This window comes from Corylus avellana, chromosome 1 (assembly GCF_965113065.1).
Source record: "Corylus avellana chromosome 1, dhCorAvel1.hap1.2, whole genome shotgun sequence".
Classification (NCBI taxonomy): Eukaryota; Viridiplantae; Streptophyta; class Magnoliopsida; order Fagales; family Betulaceae; genus Corylus; species Corylus avellana.
Window position 1 is genome coordinate 1,681,847 of NC_142490.1, and position 21,606 is coordinate 1,703,452.

Genomic DNA, 21,606 nt, shown 5'->3' on the forward strand with positions numbered 1-21,606 from the left:
TCGTCTCGGCCGACCCTCTTTCCAAGGCTCGGTTCACTTACAAATTTCTGACGTTCTTTTCGGGGCTTATTTCAAAAGTCCATTTAAAATTTCATTGAATTATAAATCACATAAATGTATTAATCCATATAAACTAAAACATGTTACAATCTTTGTTCCCATATGTATATTTTAAAATGAAAAATATAAAGAACAAAAAAAATTGCGAAAATAAACTTGGATTGTGATTATCAAAGCATTAATAGAAAGTTAGTAAGAATCTTTAATATTATTAGTGTTATACCCCCACCCACCCCCCACATATATAGAGCAGAAACCCGTTTAGAAGTGCCTTAACAATTAACGATTTTATAAACTATTGGACACTAAGCAAAAATAAGCTTCAAGATGACCGTTGTGATTTTACACTTTGGTTTGGACATCGAATATATAATTGCTCGTAAAATGCTATATATATATAGTCGAAACCTCTTTAGAATTGCCTTAAAATTGTGACATGTAATACCTATATATTTTTGATCAATAAAGCTTATTTTTGCCAATGAAATAAAAAATACCTAATCATTATGTTGAGTAAAAATCCGACAATCTATACAATTATATGTTTAAAAAAACCAAAAATAATTCAATGAAATTTTTGATTAATAATCTTTATGCCTTTTCAAAAATCGGTTTTTTATTATTTTTTATTAAACGACTAAACCCATGCAACTTAAATTTTTTTGAACTGTTTTATTTTTATTTTTATTTTTTTAATAATAATGCAATGAATTTTTTTTCTATTTTGTTTATACGTCCTATCATTTAGTTCATCTAATTCAACTATAACATATCTATAATATTATGTTATATACATATTAAAGTGATTAAACATAATAATACATAATAATTTGATTTGTATTATTTGTTTTCTTATTTGATTCGGACATTGATAATACTTAATTTATGAAATAATTTATATATGAAAAACTCTTGTAATATAATTAAATGCAAAATTACGCTAATTTAATGACCGATTTTTAAAGTAAAAATCGGTTCACTCTTAGAAAACTGGTTCACAAATTCTGTCTTAAAAAATCGGTTTAGCATTCAAATAAAAATGATTCACACCATATGTTCCAATATTAAGCATTTCTGAATATGATTCAATTTTTATATATATATATATATAACAGTAGTACTAACAAGGTATTCTCTGTGAAAGATTGCACCAAAAATATAAGTGGACCAGAAAATTTGATAATTACTTGTACTGCTAACAATCCCTGTCATAGGCCTCATCCACCGGTTCTGCAGGCCGGCGGATTCCGTAACTCATATTTATCAAAATTGTCAATGATGGAGCAAAGTTACACGGAGATGACCAACAATAATCACCCTTATTTTTCAAATAGTCAACACCATAAGTTTTTTCCCCTCTAGAAAGTGCACAGCATTTAAGAAATAACGAAATGGTCCCCCCCCCCCCCCCTCAAATAAATAGCTTGCAATAAGCAATATAGATGGTTAATGCATGAGAGAAAGATTCGATGGAACTCATGGTTTCGGCCCTTATTCGAGCAAGTGAGTCTTATTCAATCTTCTCTCCTAAAGGGGTTCTCTCCTAAAGGGGTTCACACCAATTCAAACATGTGAGTCCTATCACGCCTTCTCCCATAAGTCTATACCAACAATTTATTGTCCGATCTAAATTTTTTTGAACATGCTAAAAATGGAATAAAAATTCGGTGTAATCTTATAGAAAGCGTTTGAGAGACTTCACATGTTAGAACAAGTGTCTAAAGAACCCAAGTTGTCGGCATATATGAATCCGGACTAGGAAACCCTATTGAGCTCTCTTCTTGTATAGGATATAAATTCCTGAAAAAAATGTATTAGTTATAAAAGAAAAAAGAAAAAAAGAAGAAAAAGGTACGAGGAGGTGGCGCTGTGTTCCCCTCTATTGCACAACATGCACACAGATATGATTATCTTTTGGAAATTCGAAAAATACGCCTCTTTTTCACTGCCCAAATCTCTCTACATCAATAAACAATTCAGAAAATTAAAAAGGATTTAATACGGTGTTGGACTTAATTTACTCTGCATTAAAATTTTTTTGGTCGGACTGGAGAATCCTATTCACTAAAATGCCCTCCATGCAGACAAATGTCAGTAGAACAATGCCCTAGAATTTACTTTACAGCTACACCTTTATGTAAAAAACACTTTTTTTAATCAAGTATTTTATTTTATAATAATAAAAAGTAAAAAGTTGTTGAAATTGGATTGAATAAGTTAAAATTCTATTACAAAACAAATTAGAGATGATAAAAATTAATAAAGATAAATATTCTTTTAACACCAACAACTATTGGTTCTACACCCTCCTACTCACATGGCAGGATTTATAGATATCATTATTCCAATAATATAGAAATTAAAAGTATAACACTGGTTTGGGAGGTTTATTTGCTCCAATCAATTTAGAATAAGCGGGATCTGCAAGCTTTTTTTTTTTTTAACAGTTGGAATTTTGTATTATTTAAACAAACTAATAACAAAAAAGAAAAAAGAAAAAAGAAAAAAGAAAAAAGAAATCCCAATTCAAATTCATATGAAATGTATTAATGAAGACATTTTTCGTTAGAAATAAATCAAAAATATAAAATTGAGAAGAAAGATTATTTCGTATTTTAGTTTAATTAACGTGATGGATAATTGGTTATCATGGATGGAAAAAGAAGAAAACAATAAAATAATAAAAACAAAAACAAAATTTGTTCATTAAAGGGAGAGTCACGAAAAAGCAGCGGGTTTTCCGGTGCAAAGGACGAATAAGGAAAAGCTTGTGGTTCGACACGTGGCGGAGCGTTTGATGGTTAGATGAGCACGAGAAATTATGATCGGTTGATTCATTCCATTTAAGATTAGATCATAAAATCCACAAAGAGAGAGAATTCATAGAAGGAAAGAGAGAGAGAGAGAGAGAGAGTTGTTTTAAGTTTACGGACACAAGAGGCACTGCTCAGAGCTAAAAAGCTCATCACCTGCAGAGAAATCAGAGAGAGAGAGAGAGAGAGGGAGAAAGAAGGCAAACGGATGCGTTGGGAGACTTAAATTGGGGAGCAGCGCGGTGCAGAGGGGGCATGGCGGCGTTGCAGAGTTGTGTGAGATAATAGCTGTGCGAGTCTGTGTTGTTCTTTAAATGCTTCCGAAATTCGTTTTGGAGAAGAAGGAAAGAAAGGGAAGGGAGGGAATTCATGGGTCGATTAACACTAAGCAGTAACCAGCCAAAGTCTTTTTCCCTGACGAGCTAGAGCTGCAATTAACCCCTTCCCAACTACACAGACACAGACACAGACACAAACACAAACACAAAACACACTCTTTGAGAAAACAGTAAAGCTAGAAAAACATATACACAAGAACAACAACACTCGTATACAGGTAGCAAGCAAGCAAGCACAGAAGAAGAAGAAGAAGAAGAAGAAGAAGAAGAAGAAGAATTCTCAACGAAAGACAACAAGGGCAGAAAAAAAGAGGAATTGAAGAATACCCATTTGGTATTTGGGTGCTGATTTTTGGCGAGAGTGGAGCTTCTGATATGGATTGTCTGTCACAATTGAGGTCCTGGTCAGGCTTAGAGGAGGAAGAATGGCTGGGTTTTTCTCATTAGGTGGAGGAGGAGGAGGAGCGAGGAGGAGCAGCCAAGAAGAAGATCATCATCAGCAAAGCGGCAACAACCCTCCAACAGAGATTCCCCCAGAGAGCTTGTTCTGGTACAAGAATGAAGATGTGGCAGCGTACAAGGGTTTCGAACTATGGCAACAGCAACAGCAAGAGCAAGTACTTCTCCAACAACGGCACCATCAACATCTTCAACAAGATCTCTACACCTCAGCGGCTGGGTTAGGCGTGGGCCCCAGCAGGAGCTCAATCAACGTCTCTGATGAGTCGCCTTCAAGATCGGCACTCATGATGATGAGGTCCACAGGAGGAGGGGTGAGCTGCCAGGACTGCGGAAACCAAGCCAAGAAGGACTGCGCTCACATGCGGTGCAGGACTTGCTGTAAGAGCCGAGGATTGGACTGCCCAACCCATGTTAAAAGCACTTGGGTTCCGGCTGCCAAGCGCCGCGAGCGCCAACAACACCTCTCTGCTTTGCAGCAACAACAACAACAACTTCAGCTCCACGGAGGAGGAGGAGGAGAGAATTCCAAAAGACAGCGAGAGAATCCCTCTCTCGCCTGCACTCGTTTGCCCACTAGCGCGTCAGGTACCATTCCTCTCCTCTTATTTGTTTTTTTTTTTTCCTTTTTTTTTTCTTTTTTATATTTATATAATATTTCACAGACACTCACAGTTCTACTGATTGACTCGTTGAAAGGATTTCCTAGACGCATCCAGAGAGAATTATATGAGAGAGAGAGAGAGAGGGTTTTGGAAGTATACCCAAACAAGACGTATACCGATTGCGTGTGTTGAAATCGACCTCCATAGTAAACCCCATCAGCTTTCTATCCCTTTTCCTTTTCCAAAATACTGTTATTCAGTAATCCTGACGAATAGATTGACGGGGAAGAAACTGTTTTTCCTCTTTGTGTGTGCGTCTCACGCTCAGTGTGTGGATATCTGTGTATGAGCGGGTGTGCTTGCTTTTATGTGCCATCTTTTTTTTTTATTTTTTATTTTTTTATTTTATATATATATATTTATTTTGTATATTTATTCATTCACTCTTCCAAATGATCTAATGGTTTTTGGTTGGGATCATATTTTAGGGTTAGAAGTTGGACATTTTCCGGCGACAGTGAACTCTCCAGCTGTTTTCCAATGCGTACGAGTGAGCTCTATTGAAGACGCAGACGATCAGTACGCGTATCAGACAGCTGTGAACATAGGTGGCCATGTTTTCAAGGGCATTCTCTACGACGTAGGCCCCGAAACCAACTACTCCGTGGGTGGGGAGAGCTCCTCCGGGGGTGGCGGAATTCAACCTCTCAACCTTATTGCCGGTGCCGCCACTACCAGTGCCGCCACAGCTGCCGGTGGTGGCGCCGCTGAAGTGGCTTCGTCTGCCATGGCACTTCTTGATCCTTCTTCTCTATACCCAGCTCCGCTTAACTCCTTCATGGCTGGTACGCATTTCTTCCCACCCCCAAGATCATGAAAACAAACCCACATTCTTCCATCTCTCTCTCTCACCAACTTTTCTCTTTGCCGGCAATATTTCATAATATCGATGATCATGTAGTAAATTTGACAATCATTCAAGTAGGAGTAAAGGCAACTCAAAAAAAAAAAAAAACAATGTACGAGCGGAAACGAGGAAGATGTTTGTTTTTGTGCAAATCTCAAATCCTCAACGAAAGTTAAATTATTGTTATTGTTCTTCATTTCGTTGAAATGGTAACTTGTTTCTGTACGAAATGGGCGTGCAGTCCAGTGTAGTTGTTTCTCTTCTTTTTTTTTTTTTTTTTTCCTCATCTGGTTGAATTTCATTACTCTTTCTTGTTTGTTTTTGAACTTTGAAGCTGCTTTTTTCCTGTTTACCCGTATGCTTGCCGGTTTTTGAGATGTGGACGAATTTTTACTGTCTATGTTTGGACAAACTACATGGAAAACTTCTTTTTTCGTCTCCGTGTTGGCCGTCCAGCCATGCATGAGAGCATTCTCCCTCTTTCACACACACACACACATGTTCATCTGCTAGACATCAGACATGCATACATACATATGTGTGCATGCATGATGTGACTCCTTGATGATCAAATGGGTAATATTGCTCATCATCTGCTCTTGTTCGATGCACCTAGAGGAACGTATATATATATATATACACAGATGGAGATAACGTAAATGTGTGAAGATGTTTGTGTATTTAAGAGTCTACACTACATAGTATGAGCCTTCAGGCTGATTACTTGTGCGTAAGCGGGGGAGAGACGGAGAAAATTTCCTTGCGTTTAAAAATAATTTGACTTTTAATATGACATCTCATTTCTCACTTCCCAATACAACCTTTATGCTGTGAAAATGGTTTTTTCCTCTTTTTTTACGGATGATTTTTTTATTATATTTTATCAGTGTTGACACATCATTAGGCTTGGGCTACATAGCCTACATATGTTCTTTTGCTTTCGGTTTTTTCATTTTTATTTTTGGTGAAACCTTCATGCTATTGTCTTCATTATATATATATATATATATATATATATATATATAAAATGCACTAGTTTATGAATAAAGCATGACCACCGGTGTCCTTTTAACGTGTATATATATACTTCCTAAGAAGAGAACCAAATTATTTAAAGAATTGATGACCGAAACATTAACAAATAATCCAAATTATAAAACACTTAAAACACAAACAACTATTTTAAACTTTTACGTCACATCATAACATTTCAAACCCCAAAAAAAAAAAAAAACTATGCGAAACACTTGACAAAACTCCATAGTCCATAGCGTTTTCAGAAAGAGACACTTGTCGGTAAAATATATACGATTGGGATTGAATTTAGAGGAGTTAGCTAAATAAGAATGAACATAGCTAGGAATTGCTCAAGTGAAATTTGTCTTCTCAGTATTGTTATGCTGCAATCAATTTTATGTCTAAAGCTGGGTGAATCGATCTCAATACGAGTAATTAAACTGATAATCATAGCCACATGAATCACTAGAATATACTGTTTATTTTCTCATATTATCATAATAAGAAGTTATTATTTGTATAAACACTTTTACCGTTAATTTGTCAATATAAATTAGAGTTTTGTTAGTGTTGGCAGATTAGGCAATATGAACCCACCCAAATTTGTCACTCCAAATTAACCTTATAGAGGAAAAGACTCTTAGACTCCCAAGTTCCAAGAGGAACTCGATCTGAAAATAAAGGTGGATTTGCAAACCCTTTTTCTCTTTTTATTTTATTTTTTCCTATAGGTAAATATAACTAAATCTTATTTGTTAAGTTTGTCCTATAGGTGAATATTCCCTTCCTATAGGTAATTACCTCATTGATCGCTTTTTGTCATGATAAAATTCTGCTATGACAAACATGTTGTATTAGATTTAGGCATTTGATGAGCCTCCAACATTGTCTGCATGGTGTTTTATATGGAGGATGATATCCTGAGATGATATGCTTTGGAAAATTAATTAATCCCAATAGAGCATACCCTCTTTAGCTAAAAATGTTGAACAAGAAATATTGTGTTTAAGGAATGTATTTAGAATAAATTATGAATTGTGTCAGCGTGTTAATTGGAACTAGGAATAAGCAATAGGTTTATATGTGTCTAAATTTCTTAGTGATCTCCTTGGCATATAATAAGCTGAATTGATTTACATGCATGGATATATATAAATGAAAAAGATATTCGAATGATAATTTCATTAAATTTACATGTAGTTATAGATTTTTTTATTATTATTTTTTTTTTTTATTGCGTCGATCTTTCTCTTTTTTATTTTTAATTTTTTGGTTCAACAAATAATTTGGAAAAGCATGGTGTAACTCTACTTGTAAGAATTGTTGTGCAGCAGCCAGATTCCTTTGCGTTCTATCTAGAATATTTTGTTGGGTCCATTAATTCCATAAGATAGGATTCTACATGTAAAGCAATCGCCTAGGATATCGAATATAAACTTATTTCTAGCAATTGAAAAGGTGAAGAATGATATAAATAAGAAAACCAGAAAGAGATATGTTTCCCTTTCTACTTTGGGGCAAGCTGAGAAAGAAGGTCTAGCAAAGGATATGGGTCAAGCGAATAACGTTAGACCTACGACTGGTCTACAACTCCTTTATAGTTTTGCTCACACATGCCAGCATCTAATTGAAGAGTTTTTAAATTTTGTTTTAGTGGTTGACATGGCTCCAATCACATGTTGATATGTGCTAGCAAGTTGTAAAATAGTTGTTGACCAATTGAAGGTCTTGCATTACTCAGGCTCAAGCAATGCTGAACAGTGAAAATTAATCCGTGTGGTTGTGTTTTGAATTGTTATTAAGTATGTTCAACATAACATTTTTGATACACATGCATGTAGGATGTTTATATTTCTAAGGAACAATATGAGTTCTGAATTCAGATATGCGCTAAGTTGCATGATTGATCTATTTATGGTAACATGAGAATCACAAAGAATCTTATTTTTCTGTTGGCAGATTGTGTTAGCAATATATTTTTGTTGCATGTCCCTATCTAAATAACTATTTGCATGGATTTGTTATATGAGATTTGTGAAGCAGAAACTAATCCCTTAATGTCATAATTGTGAAGAGAAATCTACTTAATCATGTAAGCATTAGTATAACCTATTTCCTCTGCCACTCATTGATCAGTTCTTGCATGTCTGCCCTTAGTTGATCATCTGACTTGTTTGCTTGTAATTAATACTTCAAGTGCTTGCAAATTTTTGAATCTAGGTGAGTAATTGAGTAATTGATTTGTTACCTTTGTAGCAATGGAGATACTTTGGCATGACAATATAATACAATTTGCTTTAACCATACATTACCATTACTCTTCAGTCTTCAGGATGGTGTGAAGAGTTTTCCAGAGCTACCAAAAATAGAATAACACAATTTCTAGTACTAATTTGAAAGCCTTCGCCTTGAATTTGTTTGGCTAACCTAACTCAAACATGTTTTAGATATATGCTTATATTTTCATGTATGTAAATGCAACAGCTCTATGTGCATTGCATTTGTTGGAAATCAGTAGTCAAAAATAAATATGATACATTTTTTCCTTCTTAAATCATTGAATTCAGTGCAGCTTAGAAATATTCCATCAAATGTATGATCGAAGTAATTCCTGTTAGTTTTCTTATAGAACAAAGTTCCCTCCAACTCTGGCCTATCAAAGTGACATTTGTTTAAAATTCATATAAGAATCACGTGCATTTTTAATAATGATGTCTCGGTTCGACTCTTTTTATGCCGTAATTATCTGTTCCTCAATACCTAAACCTCAGTGTAGAAGAGGAAGTACTTGTTCTTGCACTAGAATATTCCAGAATATCCTCAATCTTAATTATATGTAGACCTTGGGTTGTCTGCGTGATCTAGATTGTGCCAAAACCCAACAACTCCAGTGCAGTCTGATTTTCTGTCATTCGTTTTTGTCTTTGTCTACTTCACCATGCGTTTGTTTTAATTTAGTGCAAAGTCATCACTTCCCTTCTGGACATAAAGCTGAATATGAAATTCATGCCTATATTATATAGAAATATATGAGAACTACTTTATTGGAGAAACATCCAAATTACGTCATATATTGTTCTAAATGAATAAAGAAAGCTATTCTTCTAAGAAATTGTACCTTGTTATATGTGGATGAGCTGTTGTAATTTATTATTAATTAATTTATGTGGGAAATACTTGCATTGTAATAAATGGAGACCTAAGAAATAGGAAATATGAAATGTGAGGATATTTATTTTCGTTTTCCAATGCAAATATAATTCCATACAACTTTACAGAGATCATGATGACGAGAAAGACCCCCGTGTTTTTCTGCTCAAAAAGCTTTCGCTTTTTTCAGATTCTCATGTATTCTTGAGCAGCACATAGAGGATAGTATATTCCTTGTTTCGACCACTTGTACAGAAACCTCTTACTCCCCAGTAATCATTAACTACTCCATTTATGGTGTGGGAGATCATTTACTATTACCAATTGTTTCAAGGAAAAAGGGTAATAATAATAATAATTTTTTTAATGGGAATCCTTTCCTCCGAAACCCTAACAATGTTTTTCTTCTTAACCCTAGCTAGTATATTCAAGCATCCTAAGTTATGATGCAAGGTTCCAACACATGCAGGTTTAATCGGTTACTTTTCTTCTGTTTTTATTGGGATGAAAGACTGTTTCTTGGTAATCAATGGCATGAATATTAATTATTATAGAAAATGCATTTTGATCCTACTACTTCACAAGTGGAAAACAAAATGTACCCACATGGGTCAAAGCTCTCATGCAGCTTCCTCCATTTCTTTGGGAGTTGTGTGTGTGAGAGTGAGAGAGAGAGAGAGAGAGAGAAAGAGATCCATGAATATACAGTAAAATCACCCGTTGGATTGTACCGTTTAATTAATATTTTAACGCATATAGTAATTATTGAGCATATTAAATATATATAGATTTCCTTATAAGCCAAGGCATAGGCATTGAGGCAAAGGCATTTAAGAAGAAAACTAGGGTTTTTATGGTATTAGGGCATCATAGGGTGGGTTGGCATGTGCAGGTTGAGGTCGTAGGGTGAGCCCAGATAGATAGGAGTCTAATGCACCATAATGTGGTTTGTGTAAATTATGTGGGCATCTTTGGAGTGGTCCCAAGCCGTCTGGTTAGTGTCTCAGGCTCTCTGCTGTAAAAGGGTGCTTTGCTGATCAAGTTGCTGTTAGAAACCCCTCTTTGCCTTCTGAGAAAGTAGGAGACAGCTTGTGAGAGCTACTGTGCTGCAAACGGTCACCTTTTTTTTTTTTTTTTTTTTTTTTCCAGGGAAATTGCAGCCGCCCATATGAGCAAAAGGAGGTTGCAAATGTGGTGGTGTTTAAGGCTTGACGTTGACGCCTGTTATGAAGGGCCAAAGCTTTGGTCTCATTGAATTGTCTCTTCAATGGGTCACCATTATTCTTTTAGTTGCAGGGAGCTTTACTGCAAGTCTTGGCTCTCAGTAGAATGTCTCACGAGGGGTGTTGGGTTTTAATTCCTGTTTCACCGACTACGTACATTAATAAAGCACTTCTTTTTGTACATATTAAAGTTTTTACATCCAAAAAGAAAATTAAAAATTAAAAAAATAAGGAAAATTTTGCAAAATTAGTCTTTGTGTTTAAAGTTGTGACAAATAAACTCTTTAGGGTTTAAAAAGTGACCAAGAACTCCATACGGTATGCTTGTGTAACAAATAACTCCCTCCGTACAATCAAACCAAGCAACTACCATCATGTTACATGTAATGATCGAATCACAGCCTTAATGTTTCTAAACATCATAAAAGGCCGAAATTTAAAAGCAAATAAGCATAGTAAAAGCTTGATGGAAAAAAATTCCAGCAAGTATACCAAGCCGTGTTTTCAAGGAAAGCAAGAAGTTTTCCGGAAAAATCCCAGAGGTCGAGCTCATTAACACACCTAAGGTTTATAATTCACAAGGTATTATCATTTAGATGTTATGTATAATCATCTCATTAGCACACTTGAACCATATTCAATATACATAAACATCTATCTATCTATATATATATATATATGTGTGTGTGTGTGTGTGAGACAGTTGTCTAACAAGTCAACTAGGTTAGATTTCTACTTTTCTAGTTCTTATGAAAGTGTAACTAATAAATATGAGTGGCCGAGATTGGTGAGGCCAGGAGAAAGTCCCATATGCATTGAAATTCCACCCAAAAAAAAAAAAAAAAAAGGTTTGGGTCTAGGTAGGTCTAATTAATTCCATCAGAATGGCAAATTGCTTTTTGAGAATCTGCTATCCCATCATAGAATTAAAAAAATTGAGCATAAGTATCCAATCCCATTACTCAGATATTTCCTTATATATATATATATATATATATATATATATATATATATATATATAGCACCATTGTCGGCAGGCAGGGTAGCTTATGTTGGGTGATCATGAAGTCTATTGAAAATTATTTTATGTGCTAATGTCTCATCTTTTCTTGTCAAGTTGTTATTCAAAAGGATGCCATCAATCGAGTGGGAGTGTGTTTCGCGATTTGTCTAGATGCTGTGTTAAAAGTCATACAAGGGAATGAAAAGGTCTATGATTACTAGCCATGCTTTTCCAATAACTAGTTTTTGCAATCTAGTTTTAGCACCAACTATGGCATAACCTCGAAAATTACATTACGAGAAAAGAACGATACGTATAATTCGAAAATTACTTTATGAGAAAATAACGATACGGAAAATTGTATGTACAATTGGTACAAGGATTAAACCAATGAAATAGAATAAATATTTTATAGTTTGGTAAGATTTTTAGCTTTTAAATAGTAATTATTCTCATGGGAATTAATATTTCTTAAAGTGAGGAATAGCCATTTATCTAAAAAAAATTAGAGGAATAGTGCTCTTCCTTCAAGAATAGATTATATTTTCCAAAACAATTCATAATATATTTATTTTGGAATCCACTGTCAGTGTTTGCCGGTCGCTAATCACCGGAATCCATCGGAGTTCTACTTTCTTAAACAAATGGAGCCTTAATTTTTTAATTTTTTAAGTTGGTAGTTTTTGTAATTTTGATTTAATTCCAGTAAAGGCAAATATGTTGTCACCAACTGAGGACAAAGAATAGGTATTTCATTTCACCTTTTACTCCTAGAAATAACTATTCATTTTTCTGATGAAATTGTCATTCCGCGTACCAAATTTCTCCCATATAAAATCAAGACAAGATCTTAGTGTTTAGCACTTATGAAGGGTTGAAATTTTCTGTCCAAATTTCAAAGGAATGAGAAAGAGGACCCTGGGTTCTGGGGTGTTTGGGCAAGTAGGCCCCGAGGTGCAGGGCCCACCTGCCCAAACACCCCGGAACCCAGGGTCTCCTCTTTCTCAGCCCAAATTCCAAGGCCCTCATCCCCACTCAAATTTCCTTAAATTTTGGGCAAAGAATTTCGGGAAGAAATCTAATCCCACTTAATAATGATCCCCCACCCCTTTTTCTTTTGTTCCTTGTTCTTTCTAACCCCGGAAAGAAAAACACACGCACACAATTACTAGCCGACCGTTCAATAATGCGTCCTACTCTTAAGAGCTTTGCTTGCCCATTCTGGGAAGAGGAGGACAGAATTAATCCGCATCCATGTTGCTTTTTCCAGCACAAGTGCTTACAAGACAAGGCATCCAAGACCATCAAGCACAGCAAGAGAATTTTCACCTGGGTGTCGTTTATTCTTTGGTCCAAGGAAGAAATTAATCAATTTTGAAACACGGAAACAGTATACAGAGGCGAAAAGTATAAAATTATATCCCAAAATTTTCTACCAGCCTGGACCTTTCTTAAGCCACATGAAAAACTCACTAGAAGTCCCTCACAAGTTTAGAATTTATAGATTTTTTACAAGCAAGAGCTCTTAAGATGTTAATGAACCGCCATAAGATTAACAGAGGGGAAGCAAGTCCTCTGGAGCTCTGGCAATTTTCATTCAGTGTAAAAACGCTATTTTCACCGAGGACCAGATGAAGGTCGGGGCTTCCCCTTGATAGAATTCAAGTGTTGGGTGACAAATATGACCCCCATCACAAGTATAAGGCAACCGACCAGTGTGCTGAAGAACAGGGCACCTGGTTGCCTGGTCTGAACAAAGCCATACACCCCACTAGAAGTCACAAGAATAAGGTCGGTGAGTCCATCATTTGAGAAGTCCTCGCATATAAGGGCATGCGTTGGTGCCGCAGGAAGATCAACTGATGCTAACAGACTTCCTCCTGGGGATATCACCACTGCTTCTTGATCCCCTGCTGCAAGGATCACTTCTTGATTATCGTGCACGCGCAAGGAAAATGCCTTCAGCGTAGGGATCACGACACCAGCATCCATCATACCTGATGGAGATGGAAGATTTGACCATGTAGCACCAGTAGATAGTTGCCATTGCCAATCAGCATCATGGCCGTGCAAGCCAGGGGAGTATGATGTTATCTGAAAGGAATAGAAAATTTGAGTTCCCACTTCACCATAAGACAGTAATGCAAGCCACCTAATAAGAATCTTGCTGGTAAGGCTACGCAAGGTGTTCAGATATCAGTCAGGATGCAATAATCCATTTCCATTAGTTGTCTAATCTCATATAGATTAAGGTGTGGCAACCAACAAGTACACCCAAGGAAATCAAATGGAGTGCATGAGCATATTTTTCTTGTAGAGCATAATTATAAGATTCCACAAAATGAAAGGGCACCAATTTTAACATATCAATCCGATGTGATCAGATTTTAGAGGCCACCTCTCTGCTATAAAGGCTGTATTTCTGCCCCAAATGATATAATAAGCAAAAATAGAAAAAAAATATTTTGATTTAGTGCTTGAACCAAACCCCTCAATCCAATTTCCAAATAGTCGCAAGAAGGGCATGCAATAGATTCAGATTAACAGCATACCTCCCCTCGATTTGTCAAGAAGATAACATCGCCATGGCTTCCCTTACGATGCCTATGACCATCACTTCTTGGGATGAGAATGGGTGTTGCAACCTCTAAAGAAGTTACGTCTGATGTTCGACCATAGTACCTGGAATATTCTCCATGTTGGAAAAAGTTAAAGGCACTATGATGACATATTGAAGCATTGAAGAGTTGTTCTCGTACTGGTACACCGGAGGTCGCAACAGCCCAACACGGTCGCAACACGTCCATGGATCCACTAACAACAGTCTGCTCAGCACCATTTCCCCCAACAACCTGAAGAGAGGAAAAAATTGACATATATTACCCACATATCTAGCCAAGAGTTTCTAATGAAATCCCTTTCTTGTTATTGCTGCAGTTTCTGATCAACGTTCACCATCCTGCTGTAATTTGGTTGAATTCACCAACATAATTTAGGCAGAAGACCAACCACATCCAATGTACAGAAAGAAAGATTATATGGCAAGCAATAGTACCTCAAAGAAAAGAGTATTTGAACAAGATATGATCATTCTAAGAGGCATTAACTTCCAACACCCATAAATTCAGATTCCCTTAATTTACAGGGGTCTGTAGAGCCTATTGAAATTGAGATAAAGAGGCTAGAGATAGAGAAGAAAACAATATGCACCTGGACATGATCTAGGACTCCATCACCATTAATATCAGCATGAAGGCCGCCTTCTTGAAGATGAAGCTGTAGAGATCAATGAATTTCAGATAACACCTTCAACTTGTCAAAGTTAATATAGCAATAAATATGACAGAACTCAAATGTAAAGTAGCCAGAATGGCACTTGTTAACAGATGCGTGTTAAATATCAGACATGTGCCTATGGTCTAGATATATGACTATAAAAATGCTGCTTTAATAAAGAAGGGTGTTTTAGTTTCCAAATATGAAAAGTTTGCCATTTCACATCATAATGGTACTGTGCACATGAACTCTAGCAAGTTTAACATCCCTTGAGAGAAATTCATGTAAGCATCAAATAATTGTTTCATTCTTCATCTTAGCCAAAAGTATGGGGAAAAATTCATATGTTGTTAAGGCAAATTATTCAATATATATTTGTTTTCTAAATAAAACAAATATTCATAGAATGTGTGTGCTAATAACCTTACAAGTAGTGCGACCTGTTGCCAAATGAATGACTTCTATCCCTTCCTTTTGATGAGCCACAACAACATTAGGAACCCACCAAATCTTTGTGTAGTTTGTTATGGTCGGAATATAAGGTGATAGCTGCATCAGCAAAGTAAAACAGGTTATAAGAAGCCAATTATAAAATAAAATTTCTTCTTTTAGTTGTGAAAAGCAAGATATACATGAATGAATTAACCTCCCCAGATGATGATTTGGTGATCAATACCTCCCACAGACATGAAGCCCAAGATCTCAGGGGAGAATAGCAGCAAAAGCAATGAGGAAACATGGTTTAGAAACTTGTTTATGTTTCCACCAATTCATTTTAATTTACCAAGTCAGCAACTTTCTCAAATCCCACATACTTCGTCAAACCAATACCACTCAGATGAAAGCAGTGTCATCCATACTTCATTTATTTATTTTTTAAATATTCACTTCAACCGGCGACAGAGAGAAAAATTAAGGAGAATGAATAATTCAACAAAAACCAACCAACCGTGGCAGGGACGTCCTACTTAGAAGTGCTTCGCAGTAGTGTATTCATAATTTGGCACAATGTATCAAACTTTTAGAAAGAGTAGAAAGTAACAGCAAGTCCCAGGTGAAGACTTACTTTTGAAAACAGCATATGTCAGTGTCTTTGAGGCATACAAGCAATGCCTCTTTAGGCAGACCAGAGCTGTGACACTTAAGAGATACCCAAATTGTGCCCACAATACCAAAAAAAAATTTCCCTTCTTTTTTCACCTCTTCAATATTTTAATGTCACAGAGATACCCAAATGGTGCACACAAGACCAGAGTTTTTTTTTTTTTTCCCCTTCTTCTTTCACTTCTTTAATATTTTAATATAAAAAAAAGTAAGCACATCCAAACAATATGTTCACACATTTGAATATATATATAAGAATGAGCCAACCTCTACAAGTATATTTAATGGCTACATAAGATGTGCATTGTGAATCTTACCTTCTTAGACTTTGCTGAACCAGCATAATTTGCAGCCTTTCCAATAAGTTTTGAAATTTTTTTAGTTGAGTCTTTCCCAGGAGGATGGTTTTCCTCGGGCTTGTTAAAAGGGTAGTTTGTGGTCTTTCCAGATGTTTTTTTCAAAGTTTTCCTTTTGTGCCGCCTAAAATGTGCCAGCTTCAACAAAGTGTCTTCTCTCCGATCCTGAATAAAAATGATGTGTATGGTGTCATCACTCCCCATCATTTAAGAAAACAATGCTTAATTTATATTACTTACCCAGTGATGTGGCATCACTCCAAGGATTGATTCTCTGAATTCCCTGCATTCAAACTACAATATGACACACTATTATTAGGAAGTCCTCAATCCTTAATCTAAACAAATTACAACCATCCAACAATATATCTTACAAGATGTGAGAAATACCATAAAGAAAAGAAGTATCCTCACATAGACAAAACGCAAAAATGTGAGTTTCTGTGTGTGGGTGAGAGAGAGATATTTTGTCATTGAAGCAGTTTCACATGGATTTCAGGTTGAAAAATGCAATCTTTGTACTTAAATGGCTAAAATTTTAAGTAAATGCAAAACGGAAAATGAAGTCAAGAAAAAAAACAACAAAGTGAACCATGCAGGACTCTCCCCAGTACCACTTTAACAAAATAATGAAAGGATATTGATCATAACGTGTACAACAACAATGACAACAAAGGTAAAGGCTATTAGTATGAACCAATTAACACTAAGTAACTGCAATGCATAAAGTATACGTCAACTAAACAGCTTCAATGCATACCTCTCCAGGATGACGACTATTCAGAGCGTGAACATCAAGCTTGTAGTTATGCTGTGGAATTAATTGTGGCGCATCGGATGAATGTGCTTCAATATTCTAAACCACCAAAAGATGAAAATTGTAATTAGATAAAGGGGAAAAAAATGGTTTACTGAAGTAACAAGGCTCTATTAATCAATTAGATGCCAACATCGCAGCAACACATAGGCAAACAAGCCACATATCAAGAATTTGCTGCAATTTATACACAAATGGCACAGAATTTGAAGTGGATAATTAAGTATTAGTAATCAGAACAAAAATTTCTCAAGGAAGAGCTATTAAGCCTAAACTTGAAACATGATAATCCATAGAATGTTATTCTCCCAAAAATAATGTCTCCAGGAAATGCTAAAGAGAAATAGGATAAAAAGAAAACTACAAAAGATCACCTCGTTCTTTCTATCCCATCGAAGTGCACCAGATCGACCAGCAAATGCATAAAATGCAAAATGGCGTAATTCCACAGTTCCGGGGTTCTCGGAAGTCTGAACAGGACAAACATAAAGAATCAATATAAAATGCTTAAGTACTGAAGAATAATGAGCTTGCAAACATATTATGTCCGGTCTCATATGGACAGCGGCATTGGTTCTTTTTTTATTATACTTTCTGAACTTCAGAAGGTGAAATGCTCCACCAATTACTGAACTCCAGTGATTCTCAAAGCATTTCCCAGAAAGACAATTTGCTGAGAGGTGCCTAAAGCTAATGGACTTAATTGTGGACAACCATAAGGCTGCAATGCATTTACATTTTGATATGATATTTGGATGATGCTCAGATTTAGACACGTGACCGAGGGTAGAACTGGAGTGGTAACCAAGTGGCCCATCAATTGATGAGGACAATCTTTGTCTTTTCTTTTTCTTTTATTTATTTATTATAAGTAATTGGCCTCAAGGGAAAGATGAAGGAGAAATTTGAACCAGTAACCTCTACTTCATAAGGCGTGGTCCCCAGTCGAATGAAAAGACAATCTTTTATTTGAGTCCAATTAGAATGATTTATTTCTTATTTCCATCTCACTTAACATGCCCATGATAGGATTTGTGAACTGTGCTTCATAAAAACCATTTGGCAAGAAAAGGATGCCCATACCTCATTTTCAGCAGCACTTCTTCTATGTTGCTCAGCATTTTTTTCTGCCATCCCTATTTCTTCAAAAGGATCCATGACAATCTGAAATGGTAAAATATATTTGCAAGAACATTGAAAATGAGTGATATTGCAGGTCCTCAATTTTGTACATCAATAAGGAATCTATATCAAAATAGTTAATGCTGAGAAGCCAATAGATTAAGAGCATGTTTGGGATTGCGTTTAAGAAAGAGTTTTCAGGTAAAAAAGCATTTTTTTGGCCATTCTTTGGCTTTTTGGACCCTTAAAAGCGCTTTTAATTATTTTACCAAACGAGTACTTTTTTCTTCAAACGAACTTTTTGAGTGTTAAACGCACTTTTAGGCTCCTCAAACGCAATCTCAAACAAACCCTAATATGCAAAGCAGTTTGGCTTTGATTTCCAAGAAGATATGAGTTCTCAAAACAAGGAATACACGAACATCAATCTATAATTTGATTAGCATGCACGGATCAGAAAAATAATAGACGATAGAATTTTAACAGCAGGGTAAAGAAGCAATGGATATCAACTAAAGCAAGCTTGACAAAAAATAACCCCAACAGCATAACCTGTGTCAAAAGACAAAAGTTTATATTCATCTCCATGAAAAAAAACAAAAAGAGTATGATCAGTAGAAGCAGCACTAGCCTTGAACTCCCAACAGCTCAATTGTTTTGGTCTCCAGGTTGTATAAGTTAAAAAGAAACAGTAGCTGCCAATCATATTCTCTATTGACTCTTTCAGTGGGATGAACAAAGAAACAATGGTCCGTGTAAACTAGAAAACAATCTCCTTAGTTGGGCATTTTTTTTTTTTTTTTTGATAACGTAGGAGAACTTTACTCAGATTAATTGCACGTCGCAAACGCATACTATACAACAATCCTCACCGTTAATCAAACTCCTACGGGTAACTGACCCCACCTGTCAGAACCAGTTACTAGGTAATCCAGGAGCTTTCACCCCTGACGGGCTAAGCAGTTTATCCTCAGCTGGGCATATTGATGAGGCCATACATGTATTATTCATTACTTCACTCTTGTGTTCACATTTCTCAATCTTTAAACATCCACTAAATGACAGGCTGACCAGATTGATCATATTTCCTTTCTTCCATAAGAATATCATGAATGTCTCACAGTAAATAGTGGGAAGAGATCCTTAATAAGTCGATCTACTGACATCTTAGCACATCTCAATAAAAGTTGCAACACTAAATATTCTACATCTTATCAACCAAGGAAATAAAAAACAAAACAAAACATACATGAGGCTGCATTTCCATTCTCCCACCAACAATCACTAATCCAGCATCTCCATGCTTAAGGGCATAACTGCTTATCGAGATTGATATCTCCCTGTGGTGAGCATTATGTGGGAAATCCTTCTGCCAATAAGTACCAAGAATCAATAGTCACAAGAGAGCATTAATGGATGCTCCTTCAGAAATAAATAAATAAATCAAGACCATACTACAAACCTGCAAATTGTTTTCCCATAGCTTCTTGAGGTTGTGGTCGAAGCACATCACAGACCAACCTGAGGTAACAACAACCAGGACCTGCTTCGGTGCCTGTCCAGGTTTATCTCGGTCGACAATGCCCGCGGCCATTGCCACGGCCCGCCTCCCAGATGAAATTCTGATTTTGTCAGGCAACAGGCTCACATCTGCCAGCACAAACGCATCACTGAACCCCTCGTCCACACGCCTTGCATGTGGCTCCAATACCTAATAAAAACTCACAACTCAAAACCCCAATAGCTAATAACACCCCTAGAGACTACAATACATCAAGTCTTCCTAAAAACACCGTAAGATCAATATTATATTGCAGTGACCATGAATTATCAATACCATTCCAGAAAAGCAAATTTGATATTTTTATCATCAATTATCAAAGAAATATTCTAGAATATAAGAATAATGATACCGACCATCGCAAAAGCTTAAGTTGATGATAAATGGTAAATTTAATCATTTAATGAATATTTAACACTTCCGCGCGTGCAGGCCCAAACTCCCCGAAAGTAAATAAGACCAGAATCACAGCTCTTGAAACATGATAAATTACCAAACTATGTTTGAAAACAGCGAATTTAATAATTTAATGAACATTATAATAAATAACATATACAAAATTCTGAAATCATTCTAACATTAGGTTATACCTAGTGAAATCGAACCAGACAGTCAGAGAGTTCAAATATTACCTGAATCTTGGCGTCGTGGGTGGCGATGAGGACTTCTTTCTTGCCATCACCGTTCAAGTCGGCAACGATCGGCGGAGGGAGGCGCTCAGCCTCGTATTTGATAGGGTACTCATCGGATAGATGCATCCACGCCTCTCTGAACGAGAAATCGCCCTCGTGCTGCAAAATTCAGAAAGCAAACGAAACGAATTTTCAATCGTGTTAGTGAAAATGTGGGAGCTACTTGAGAGATCAAAGAGTGAGATTGAAAATGGTTTAGGGCTTTTTTGGGGTTTATGAGAATTGGGGATGAGTTTGGCAGTGCGAAGATGAAGGACCTGAAGAGAGAAGAAGATGGCGAAAGCGGAGAGCATAAGGATGGCCAAGTCTCGCTTCCTCATGTTGCGGTTTCTTCGTCTTCTTCTTCTTCTTCGTGTTCCTTTGCTCCGGTGATTCTATTATATCAATTTCTGGCAGATCCTTCGTAGTTGCTAGAGAAATGCTGTGACACAGGCTCGGTCGGCTTAGCCATAGGTGCATTAACGTGGCACTGCCATGTCAGCAAAAAAATTTGTGTTTTGCCTACTCTTATAGTTCTTAATGTATCGACTCTTATTATTCTTATTTATAGCATGCTTGAATTGTATTTGACAAATAAAATTTTTAAGTCAAAAAAATATTTTTTCATAAAAGTTTTATTTTTAAACTTTTGTCAAAAGTGTGTTTTGCCTATTTTTAGGTTTTTTTAACCCTTAAAAACATTTTAAATTTTTTTTCCGAACGATTACTTTTTTTTTCAAATGAATTTTATAAGTATTAAACACACTTTTAAGCCTCTCAAACGCAATTTCAAACAGGCTCTTGGTAAAATTGTCACAAAGTATTTGTGTTTTGCCCTAGTAACTAATAAAGATAGTAATTTGTAATTTTGACAATTAAAGTCCTAAATTTTGCTCGAAAGACAAATACGTCCCTTGATCACATTTTCCTTCTTAACAAAAAAACTCATCACCTGTCATATTGTTAATGTAAACCAATAACAATGTAAGCCTCACTTTTTTTTGTTTTTTATTTTTTGAAAGAAAACTTATAAACTTCACATTCTAGAAAATCAAATTAGTTCCCTCTCAATAACATTATAGCTGGAAGATTCACCCACCGAAGTCATATCTATAAAAGTGTTG

The 21,606-nt window shown here is 35.9% G+C and overlaps 2 protein-coding genes across 2 annotated transcripts; one reads left to right on the top strand and one right to left on the bottom strand.

The window, feature by feature from the left end:
- Positions 1-2,952: 2,952 nt before the first annotated feature.
- Positions 2,953-5,416, top strand: LOC132172199 (protein SHI RELATED SEQUENCE 1). Its single transcript, XM_059583652.2, has 2 exons — positions 2,953-4,258; positions 4,764-5,416. The coding sequence occupies exons 1-2, from the start codon at positions 3,637-3,639 to the stop codon at positions 5,150-5,152; spliced, it is 1,011 nt and encodes a 336-aa protein (XP_059439635.1). The 5' UTR covers positions 2,953-3,636; the 3' UTR covers positions 5,153-5,416.
- A 7,478-nt stretch (positions 5,417-12,894) lies between these two features.
- On the bottom strand, positions 12,895-20,913 carry LOC132170512 (FG-GAP repeat-containing protein). The gene is made up of 13 exons (XM_059581515.2): positions 20,761-20,913; positions 20,444-20,602; positions 19,713-19,961; positions 19,500-19,619; positions 18,212-18,292; positions 17,503-17,598; positions 17,072-17,167; positions 16,552-16,605; positions 16,273-16,476; positions 15,275-15,400; positions 14,786-14,851; positions 14,128-14,427; positions 12,895-13,669 (listed from the first exon to the last, which is right to left on the bottom strand). The coding sequence occupies exons 1-13, from the start codon at positions 20,821-20,823 to the stop codon at positions 13,193-13,195; spliced, it is 2,091 nt and encodes a 696-aa protein (XP_059437498.2). The 5' UTR covers positions 20,824-20,913; the 3' UTR covers positions 12,895-13,192.
- Between the last annotated feature and the right edge of the window lie 693 nt (positions 20,914-21,606).